The sequence below is a fragment of the Haematobia irritans genome, chromosome 4 (assembly GCF_050003625.1).
Source record: "Haematobia irritans isolate KBUSLIRL chromosome 4, ASM5000362v1, whole genome shotgun sequence".
In the NCBI taxonomy this organism is placed as follows: Eukaryota; Metazoa; Arthropoda; class Insecta; order Diptera; family Muscidae; genus Haematobia; species Haematobia irritans.
The window spans coordinates 45,210,352-45,222,498 of NC_134400.1; the positions used below are offsets into that span (position 1 = coordinate 45,210,352).

At 34.4% G+C, this 12,147-nt stretch overlaps 2 protein-coding genes across 5 annotated transcripts in view; both read left to right on the plus strand.

Moving 5' to 3' along the window:
• Positions 1–12,147, plus strand: part of LOC142234061 (ATP-binding cassette sub-family G member 1) — a 109,612-nt gene that overhangs the window by 75,599 nt on the left and 21,866 nt on the right. The window lies entirely within an intron of this gene.
• On the plus strand, positions 4,405–5,702 carry LOC142233263 (uncharacterized). Its single transcript, XM_075304115.1, has 3 exons — positions 4,405–4,992; positions 5,354–5,375; positions 5,434–5,702. The coding sequence occupies exons 1-3, from the start codon at positions 4,405–4,407 to the stop codon at positions 5,700–5,702; spliced, it is 879 nt and encodes a 292-aa protein (XP_075160230.1).

Below are 12,147 nucleotides of genomic sequence, written 5' to 3' on the forward strand. Positions count from 1 at the left end.
AAACAATTGTGATCTTGTGCGGTTTTACCTTTAGAGGGGCGTGCTTAATATTTATGTTTATGAATGCAATTAGCGTTGATGTCTTTTTGTTGCTATGGTTTTATTAATTACAAAATTTCATTTGGTATTATTTCATTCAATTTGTATTGCCTGTGTGGTGATTCACGTGATTCTTTGTTGTTGCGAGAAAAATCGTAAGAACAAATGCATTAGTAAATTTCTTTATTAGCATCTTTTTTAAATAATTCGTCTCCAAAGTAAAAACAGCTGATTATAATTGTCAAAGACCAGCTGTTTTTAATATGTTATCAACAGCATTCGCTTCACCGAAAACAAATCTCACCAAAATAATTCCGATTACCTCGAAGAGTCCCTGAATCCTGACTGAGAGATTTTGTTGGTGGTTCTTGGATATTGGAAACCCAGAACAGAAACCAAAGCCACAAATACGTGATATGACAATTGGTGGCGAAGGGAATTAGTGTAGAACTATACGTAATGGACTTAGCCCCCAAATTCCTCTTTCGGGCCATAACACAGCACACCCAACGTCATGAGACCAACAGTAGGTGAAATTAGTAGAAACAAAGTGCATAGAAGCCATGTGGGTGGATTTCGCAATATACACACGGACGAAAAAGACTGTTTTTCATATGTTTGGGTATAAACATTATATGTTTGGAACTCAAATTTTTAAACACAATATTTTTGAGTGCAAACATATAATGTTCATAAACTAGCATAATATGTTTGGGACATATACGTTAATATGTTAGAACATATTATGTTTGGGACATAAATGTTTGTAAATATAATATGCTTGGTTTCAAACATATATTAATTTAGAAATAGCCCATAAACATATATGTGTTTACAAAGAGAGACAAAGTGTATGCTGGAAGTAAAATAATATATAATAATATAAATATATACACAAAGAAAATTTCATTAAATATAGGAAAAATACTACGTGTGAATATAAACAAGTATAAATTTACATATTATCAGTAAACATATATATGTTGTGATATAAGACTTCGCCAAAAAATGTATATGCTTAAGTAAAATATTAAAATGAGTATTCGGAGAGAAAATTCATTCGGAACCAAGATAAAATATATTTGAAAAAAGGAGCATGAGTTTTGTTTATCATTTTCGCATTACGGGCACAATTTTTTTGTTTCGTCAAAACAAATCGGAACGTAGGACGAGTAAGTCAAAATATTCATACAAAGGTAATTAAAGGGATCTTCATAAAAACTAACGAAAGGGCACTATACACTGAAAAAAAAGTATGTCCGGTTCCAAAGATTGTGTCTCCACTTTAACAATTTTGGTATTGATTCCGAACCAAAGAAGCGGAGAATACAAGTAAGGATGTTTTTAAGACACAATTCTCTTTTAAATGGGGTTTTGTGTACTTGACTCTACGAAGCACATTTCAATTTTTCGCTTTTTCAGCTTTTTTTCATATGCTATAAAATGTCCGTTAAAAACAAGACTTCCAGTAGAAATTATGCTATGTTTCAAGTAAAAAATGTCTTTAAAATAAAGTATTGAAAAACATATCCTATTTTTTAATGATTTTTGCCTTGCAGTCAAGATGCAAAAATGCAACAAATTTAAAGACAGTTTCATTAATTTTAAAGAATTTTTCTGAATTATTAAAGTCAAGTTGACCTTAGTCCAAAAATTTGTTCTTTCATGTCATGATACCCATTTTTAAGTCAAATCACTTAATTATAACGACAACACGACTTCATTGAAAGTATCGACCTTTGAACATGGAAAAAAACTTTATATTAGAGAAATGCGTCTTCTAAGCTAAGCAAAAGTTGTATTCTTATTTTAAGGACATGAACTCTTTGGCCTCACGACAATATTTTTTCAGTGCACTCTTTTTAGAGTTGTGAAAGTAAAATGAAAACAGGGCGAAACAGTGAAAAATTAAACAGTAAGATCTATAAAAACAAAGATTAGTTCCTCTTTATTTTTTCGAAAATAAAAGCGGGCATTGAGTTCGAGTTTTGCCGAACTCAATTATTATTTCTCATTTTAGCGGCAAAACCAGAATAACATTACAACTTTTTCCGGTAAATTGTATTATAACATGGTGGGGAAAGATCCAAAGCAACAATTGAATAAGTTTATTTTCTTTAAAAGAAATTATTAAAGAAAAGTAAAAGGGTAAACATTGCCATTTTAACGCGATAATGCCAATTTATACCGGCCTTAAGAATTAAATTAAGTACAAAATTATTCGTTAATAAAAATTCATATTTATTTGTATTTCTAAATTAATGGTGTAACATGCTAGCAAACAATTGTTCACACCAAAATAAATGTATGTGCTTTTGTAAAATTACTGTTTAGAATTTAAATATAATGTGCTTTTGAATAGTTATTGTTAACCTTAGGTTAGGTTAGGTTAGGTTATGTGGCAGTCCGATGTATCAGGTTCACTTAGACTATTCAGTCCATTGTCATACCACAGTGGTGAACTTCTCTCTTATCACTGAGTGCTGCCCGATTCCATGTTAAGCTCAATGACAAGGGACCTCCTTTTTATAGCCGAGTCCGAACGGCGTTCCACATTCCAGTGAAACCACTTAGATAAGCTTTGAAACCCTCAGAAATGTCACCAGCATTACTGAGGTGGGATAATCCACCGCTGAAAAAATTCTTGGTGTTCGGTCGAAGCAGGAATCGAACCCACGACCTTGTGTATGCAAGGCGGGCATGCTAACCATTGCACCACGGTGGATTAACCTTAGGATTCGATGGAAAAATATTTTTATATACTCGAATTCACGTTCTTTTTTGTAAGAGTTTTTGAATTACTTCGAAAATTTTAAACTTGTATACAAAAACCTTTATTTGTTACACAATTTTTATTTTTGCAATAAAAGAATATTTGATTTTAACTCAGTCCATTTCGTTTATATCAAGCATTTTTCTTTTCTGACTTTAAGTGTTTTATAAAACACACTTTACAATTTCGTAGTAAAAATTTAATATAATAGTATGTAATGCTGAACACCTTTCCGGGAACTTCCGAACGAATCTGGAATATATGTTAAAAAATATATCGTCATATGAAATCAAAAAAGGCGTAAGTTACAAAAAATTCTAAATCGACTTTTTGATTGATTACTATGCACCGCATCAAAATACACGGACCTGCTAAGTTTTACAGTCATACGACTAAAACCGGCGATTTTATTAACAAAATTCTAAAAGCCGTAACTGCAAGCGCAAACATTTCATAAACCAAACAGGTAACTTACGCCTTAAAAAAAAAAACTAACGCAATAGAAGAAATAGAATAGAAAAGAAACAAACAAGAGAAGAGAGGCATTCAATGGGTTTTTAAAAAACAGTTAGGTTTTGTTTTGTTGTTTTTGTAATTAGAGATCTTTCTGTTTTGTTATTTTTGCATTTTTGGTAAGCAGTTTGTCTTTCTTTCATTGTGTTTCTAAGAAAACATACTTCTTAAAGCAAGCAATTCATCAAAGTTAAATAAAAAAATCTCGATTAAAGTGCATTTATTAAAAATGAATATTGAAAAAAATTTAAATATGTCAGTAAAGAAAAAAAAAAACAAATCAAAGACATTTAAATGCTAATGACCGAATGACTGGTAAAATGTATACAAGCCTCAATAAAGGAATTGTGTGTGTAAAAAATCCTCGAATAATGGGGATAAGATGTCAGTCTAAATTTTGTGAAAAGAGCTCATTGCGTCATTGCTCCCACTTTGCTGAAAATATACGCCAACAAATATTTGATCGATTTTGGAATATGACCTGGGGAGAAAAAAAAGTGTATGTAAGAAGTCACGTGGTCGTTTCTGAAAAAGCACGAAATAGGAACATTTTTTCAAGGCGATCGCTGTCCAAATGTTACTATTTGCAAGCTAAGGCAACTCGTATCCAAGTTTGCCAGAAAATGTTTACTTCAACTCTTGGAATAACTGAAAAAACTGTACGAAATTGGGTAGATGAAATCTTTTTAAATAAGGAACAGCCGGATAAAGTTATTCCGAGAAGAAAGACCTCGATTAAAGATAAAAAATACGAGAAGCGTCATAACTTTTTAAAAAATTGGTTAAATGATATTCCGAAGCTTGAATCCCATTACCGAAGACAGTATACCAAAAAACTTTATTTGCAAACAGATTTTAAATCATTCAGCCAAATTTATAAATTATATTGTGAAGAATGCATTAAAAATAGCGATGATGAAGTTTCAGCAGTATCGTATCCCAAGTTTATGCTTATAATAAAAGAACAAAATATTTCATTATTTAAACCAAGGAATGACATGTGTGATACTTGTGTATCATATGAGGCAAGAAACATAACTGAGGATCAATATATCAGTCATAGATCAGAAGTTGATGCCATGCGAGAAGAAAAAGCAAACGATGTCGAAAATGCAAAGTCTGGAATTGTCTTATTATTATGCATGGATATGCAAGCCGTAAAATTGATTCCTCAAACAAACGCAAGTGCTTCATATTATAAAATGAAACTGCAAGTACATAACTTCACTATTTATAATATCATTAGCCATGAATCTGACAATTATATCTGGGATGAATCTGAAGGGAATCTGGTAGCGTCTACTTTCACAACATGCATTATAAAACACTTAAAAAATTGTATACTTCAGTCACCAGATATTAACCATATTATAATATATTCGGATGGCTGCTTTTATCAAAACCGTAATGTCATATTGTCGAACGCATTAATATCCTTGTGTATTAACAAAAACATAATAATTGAGCACAAATATTTAATAATTGGACACACCCAAATGGAATGTGATTCAACTCATTCGTTAATCCAAAGAAAAATAAACAATAAGAAAATTAATCTACCTTCTCAATTCGTTGAATTTGTTAACGATTCCCGTAAATATCCATTTCCACTCAACACCCATCATCTTACTCATTCATATTTTCTGGATTATGATTCTCTTCCTAAGCTTTACTCCTCCACCGTGGTGCAATGGTTAGCATGCCCGCCTTGCATAGACAAGGTCGTGGGTTCGATTCCTGCTACGACCGAACACCAAAAAGTTTTTCAGCGGTGGATTATCCCACCTCAGTAATGCTGGTGACATTTCTGAGGGTTTCAAAGCTTCTCTAAGTGGTTTCACTGCAATGTGGAACGCCGTTCGGACTCGGCTATAAAAAGGAGGTCCCTTGTCATTGAGCTTAACATGGAATCGGGCAGCACTCAGTGATAAGAGAGAAGTTCACCACTGTGGTATCACAATGGACTGAATAGTGTAAGTGAGCCTGATACATCGGGCTGCCACATAACCTAACCTAACCTAACCTAACCTTTACTCCTCCATTCGTCCAGGTAAAATTGTGATAATACATATTTATGACCTGTAAATACTATCAAAAATATTTTGCAGGAAAAATTGCTGGAGATCCCACCGTTAACATGATTCGAGCATTGGGATACGATACGTCTGGAACTATTTACTTTAAAACAAACATTAAAGAGGAATATGCAATTCTTCCAAACCGAAAAGCAAAAGATACTCATGACAACCAACCTTCTCCATTACATTCTCAGAGAATAAAAATTTCTAAAAAAAAGTGGGAACATTTCCAGGATCTTAAATCCTTCATACCAGAAGATTGCCATGATTTTTATACAAATTTTCCCTATCAAAATTAGCAATAAAACAGTATCCTATACTACATTATATTTTTTATCTATTTATGATATGAAATCTTTTTACTGAAAATGTTTTTTTTTTGCTGAATTACTTTTTATGTTTTGTTTACTATAAGTATGTTAATAAAAACATTTATAGTGGATCTATTTAATGAAGAACATAGTAAAACATTTCCTAAATCGTAGCAAAATTTTTTTATTGTAACTTACGCCCTTTTGGGTTTCAGAAAATCTAATCCTCATAAGGCGTAAGTTTCATAGCTCTGTATATAATACAAAAAATTAAAATTTTTCTTCAAATACTAATTCGATAGTAACAACTTAGCTTAACCTAAAAAAAAATTTTAAACAATTTGGTCTATTATCCATTTTAGGAAGTTTTTTGTTTCTCCTGTAAAATTTTTGCAATGTAAGTTACGCCTTTTTTGATTTCATATGACGATATTTAAAAAAAATGGTGTTGGTCGAAGCAGGGATCGAACCCAGGGATCGAAGGGCGGACGACCAACCACTGCTCCACGCTGCCAACAAATGTATGTTTAACAATATTATGTTGTTAAACAATGTTATGTTTGCATCGGCTCGTGGGCGCCGCAAGCTATGCTATATAAATATAACTTATAACGACAATTATCTCTTGATGACCATAACAGCTACGTAGCCCAGTGGTTAGTGTGCTGGCTTACAAACTGTGTGGTCCGCTGTTCGAATCCCCGTCCGGCAAAAGGTAAAATTGAAAAAAAAATTATAAAATTTAATAATTTCTTCTACAATGTTTGTATTACAGAAAAAGGTGCTAAGAACTAAAAAAACTCATGGAAGTGAAAAAAAATGTGAGGCAATATACAATTAGGCAGAAAAAAATTTTGAGCACAATATTCTTTGGGAGAAAATTCTTCTCAGCATATAATATTTTTGGGTCCAAAATGCCTCCAAACATATTATATGTTCACATAATAACATATAGTTTTTTGGAAGACAACATTATTGAATTTGGATGGAAAAATACAAAATGTTTGGAACTTAGACTACCCAAACATATTATATTGTTTAGACCAATATGCTTTCAAACATATTATATATTGGAAGAAATCAAAAATATAAATGTTTGGGCAATACCCAAAAATTTATATGCTTGAAGCCAAATATGTTTGGGAGTATATGTTACAGAAGCGATTTTTTTGAGGGTGCATTATGTAATAATCGCTCAATGAAGCGACGAAATTACTGTGGATTTCGTACTGACTATAATCAGTACAAGTACATGATAACCGTGCATCTGAAGTTTAGAACACATTTGTGATTCTTGGAATCGCTGCCTAGTTCATTTTCTACCACCGCTAGGAGGACTAGACGATCTACATTCTGGATCATCTCGGTAACACAGAATGCAGGCAAATTGGGATATATGTAAAAGAAAATATCGCAAAATAGAAGTGGAAAGTAAGACAAGTAATAGGTTAGTTGCGTGTCAGTTACTCTGTAATTTGGCTCTATATTTTAAACTAACTTAATACAACATTTACACTGGGTACGAAATCGAACCATCCAAGGCTCTGAGCCCCAACGGAATTTCTATGCTAATGCTAAATCATCTGGAAATACTGGGAGTTGAGTACGTAACTCTCTGTATACCCGATGTCTGGAAAATGGGTAGGGTGATTTCACTACTGAAGCTAGACGAAAACTCGAGCAAGTGTGAATCATAGAAACCGATTTCCCTTCTCTCGCTAGTAGCCAAGGCACTTGAGGTCTTGTGGAGAATTTTCCAGTTGCCAACGATTAACATGTATACCGTAAAGTACATAGCACCTCAACAGCTATGGATGCCATTTCAGCATATATAAATAGAGGAGCCAATCAGTCCGTGCCAGAGGACGGATCTAGAGGCGCTTGACCTATCGAGGACATTCGATTCAGTCAACCATGCCAGACTATTTGAGGACATTGGGAAAACGTATGTATCTACTGGCATGAAACAAGCGTTGGTTTCTAATTATCTTTGTGGCGCTTGACCTATCGAGAACATTCGATAATGTCAACCATGCCAGACTATTCGAGAACACGTCCATACCGGCATGAACCAAGCGTTGGGTACTGAATTATCCGTGCGGCCACCAGTCGTATGTGGAATTTAGGGATAAAAAGTCCAGACCCTGTAGAATGAAACAGTAAGTTCCCCAAGGTTTGGTGATACCTCAGGCACTGTTTAACCTCTACCTATCCTCTATTCCACTACCTCCTGGGTAGTGGGGCAAAATCGCAAAAAATGGAGATTAATTAAACTACTTATCCGATTTTGAAAATTCTTTCACTGTTATAATGCTACGTTATCACTGAGTGACATAGGCTACACATCTTTTGGAAAAAAGGGCGGTATCACTCCCACTATTAAAAATAACTCTAGCGGCCATAGTAATGGACCGATTGTCATGAAACTTTCCCAATGTTGTACTGATAATCTGGTAATAGTCTTTGGCTATACCTGGTTATGATTGGGCGTGGCACCTCCCAATCATAACCACTGTTGTTGAGATTTGGTATATATGTTGATCGTACAATATGAATTATTAATATTCTAACGCCAAGTGACCCCATTCATATTTAAATATCCAAGAATATTTTGAAAATAGCCAAAATTTAGACACATTTTAAAATATTTTTTTCAAAATATTTATATTCATTTTTTGTTTACACAATTTTTGTAGAACAACGTTAAATTTACCTGAGGTTGAAGATTCCATAGTGAAAATATTACTTTTGGCTTGCGAAGTTCCATATATTATCTCCGAAATATATCGAATTTCAAAAGAAACACTACTTTGCGCGAATAGCTCAAAAATTATTTAACTTTAACACAATGCAGCTTGACAAGTAAGCAACATATGCACTGAAAAAAATATTGTCGTGAGGTCAAAGATTTCATGTCTTTAAAATACGAATACAAATTTTGCTTAGCATAGAAGACGCATTTCTCTAAAATAAAGTTATTTTCCTTGTCCAAAAGTCGATAAACTTTTCAATGAAGTCGTATTGTCCTTATAATTAAGTGATTTGATTTAAAAATGGATATCTTAACAAGAAAGAAAAAATTTGTAGGCTAAGGTCAACTTGACTTTAATAATTCAGAAAAATTCATTAAATTTGTTGTATTTTTGCATCTTGACTACAAAGCAAAAAATCGTTCAAATATAGGACATGTTTTTCAAAACTTTATTTTAAAGAAGTTTTTTACTTCAAACATAGCATAATTTCTACTGGAAGTCGAGTCCTAATTTGGAAAATAAAGTTGCCGTTAACTCGTTTTTAAAGGACTTTGATAGCATATGAAGAAAAAAGCTGAGAAAGCGAAAAATTAAAATTTGCTTCCTAGAAGCAAGTACACAAAACCTAAATTTAAAAGAGAATTGTGTCTTAAAAGTATCCTTACTTGTATTCTCCGCTTCTTTGGCTCGGAATCAATACCAATTTTTTTTAAGTAAAGACAAAATCTTTGGAACCGAGTATGCTTTTTTTTCAGTGTGACATTGAAATTTTCAGTAGTGATGTAGAATTTTATATACTTTAATCGGATACTAAGTATATTTCAAAAAACAAAAATTTCATTTTTCAATTAATCTCCATTTTTTGCGATTTTGCCCCTCTGTGCGGCGTCGAGATTGTCTACCTTGCAGCCAATTCGCTGCTAGTAATTTGAGGATATCTGCCACTAAATCCTCAGCCCCCTATTCACCACATGAACGGCAGAAGATCGCAGGCAGATGAATGTACAGTCGACTCCGCTTTAGCGCAATGCGCTTTACTGAAAAACCTCGGATAACTGAAATCGATCGCATTCCCCAGTTGTTTTTTCTGTCCATTTAATTTAAATTACTCCGCTTTAGTGAAACTCCGCTTAACTGAAAAAATCGGATTACTGAAAAGTTTTTTGTGTTCAAATGAGTTTCGTCACATTAGTATGACTTCGCTTTACTGAAAATGCCACATTCTCGCTATTGAGAGAGAGTACATTTTCTTTTCCGTATTGAGAACGCTTTATTTCAAGTGAAGATGGCACTTTCAAAACAGTTTAAATCACTCTGTAAATAAAATCAACTGAAAGGTAAAATTGTAGATGGCACACACACGGAATCAAACACCATGTTTTTATTATTTTATGTACATAGCATTGGTCATAAGTTCGGTTAACTGAAATTGAGTGGATTTTTTTCCAGTTATACGGAGTCCGCTTTACTGAAACTTTTTCAGTTATCCGAAGTTCGCATTACTGGAAGTTTTTTTCAGTTATCCGTAGTCCGCTTTAGCAAAAACTTCGGATAACTGAAATTAAATGGCTGCATTTTTAACGTTTCAGTAAAGCGGAGTCGACTGTATGAGTCGATGGCGAAGCAATTCCGACTGTAAATTACCCAAGGTTCTTGTGGTCTCATTCGACGGCCTTTTCAGGTTGCTTACCCATGCCACTGCAATTTGTGACAAGCTCCGCGGTAGTCCTCGAGTCACTTGCCGGTAGCACTTGGGGTGCGCGCAAAGAAACGTTGTTTACTACACTGAAAAAAAAGCATACTCGGTTCCAAAGATTTTGTCTTTACTTTAAAAAATTTGGTATTGATTCCGAGCCAAAGAAGCGGAGAATACAAGTAAGGATACTTTTAAGACACAATTCTCTTTTAAATTTAGGTTTTGTGTACTTGCTTCTAGGAAGCAAATTTCAATTTTTCGCTTTCTCAGCTTCTTTTCTTCATATGCTATCAAAGTCCTTTAAAAACGAGTTAACGGCAACTTTATTTTCTAAATTAGGACTCGACTTCCAGTAGAAATTATGCTATGTTTGAAGTAAAAAACTTCTTTAAAATAAAGTTTTGAAAAACATGTCCTATATTTTAACGATTTTTTGCTTTGTAGTCAAGATGCAAAAAGACAACAAATTTAACCCAGATATGCCGACCTACTACATGTAGTACACCTGTTATGTTCAGGTTTCTGCGTTTACAGTGCTTTACATTTTTTAATCTACTTGTTGGTGTGCTACAGAATATAACGGCCCGTCGGCATATCTGGGTTAAAGACAATTTCATTAAATTTAAAGATTTTTTCTGAATTATTAAAGTCAAGTTGACCTTAGCCTATAAATTTTTTCTTTCATGTTAAGATACCCATTCTTAAGTCAAATCAGTTAATTGTAAGGACAATACGCCTTCATTGAAAAGTTTATCGACTTTTGGACAAGGAAAATAACTTTATTTTAGAAAAATGCGTCTTCTGTGCTAAACAAAATTTGTATTCGTATTTTAAAGACATGAAATCTTTGACCTCACGACAATATTTTTTTCAGTGTACCTGTAAGGTAATTGGCTGGTCAGTGGTAAACTATGCAGTGCCAGTGTGGCCACATCGGACAAGTGATACGCAGTGGAATAACATACAGAACTGCCAGAAAGCTGCCCTTAGAACTGAGACAGGATACCTCCGCAGCACACCACTGGATCACCTCTATGTTGAGACCAATATCCTACCAGTGCGTGGACATAACTATATGATGTGAAAGGTGTATCTCCTGTCTTATTATAGCAGTAACTCACCCCCATTTTATGGATAGGCAACCACCACCCAGGAATGTGAGGATTGATTTACATACATTATCTAGAGCGCGAGATCCAGCGCTACAAAAGATTTTAAAGACCAGGCAGCCTAGTCTTTAAAATCTGGTCAACCGTCGAACTGAACGGACGTGTTTTCTAATAGCGGAGTATTTCATCGTAATAAGTACTTATTACGAATTTCACGTGTGGTGGAAATAATAAACCACCATGCAGCGAAATTCAAAGTCATCCACTGGGTTGCTAACTTCAGGGCCCAGTGGACGGATAACGACTGAAGTTATAAATTTGGGCACCGACCAAGAGTCAGGCCCAATTAGTCGACCTGTAGACGGGTCGACTGGCGGTGACACTTTGGCAAGTCGAACCTTTTCTAAGGTGACATCAAAAGGAGGCAATCCCTCTCGAAAGAGATTCGAGGAACGAAGAAATGCTTTGTTTATCCTAAAGAAATTAGGATCAGTCGACCCAAGCACGTTGTCGGCTAAGCTAAGCGATTCCTTAAAATGGGCTCAAGGAATTCTTGAAGCTGGAAAAAGGGACGATCACCGGATGAGCTACCATCCTCTAAACGGGATCAAAGATCGTTTGCCTCAGTTGCAAAAGACAGCCTTGTGATGGCTATTATTAATAAAGGAGCATTGGACGGTATGATTCCAAGGCAAAAATGGGGGGAAATTGAGAACGCGATGTCTGGTGTCTACTCAGAGGTGCGAAAAAAGTTTCCCGGACCAAGTCCTCGACGGCAAGATGCTGGATGGTATCAAGGACGATATAAGTTAATAGCTTTTGCGAACCAGAGGTCTATTGATTGCTTTAAAGCTGCATTGATGCTAATTGGTGAA

Coding starts and splice junctions, on each gene's coding strand:
- LOC142233263 (XM_075304115.1), top strand. CDS start 4,405: ATGCGAGAAGAAAAAGCAAACGATGTCGAAAATGCAAAGTCTGGAATT. Junction 4,993..5,353: donor ATTATGATTCTCTTCCTAAG/CTTTACTCCTCC, acceptor ACCTAACCTAAC/CTTTACTCCTCCATTCGTCC. Junction 5,376..5,433: donor TTACTCCTCCATTCGTCCAG/GTAAAATTGTGA, acceptor AATATTTTGCAG/GAAAAATTGCTGGAGATCCC.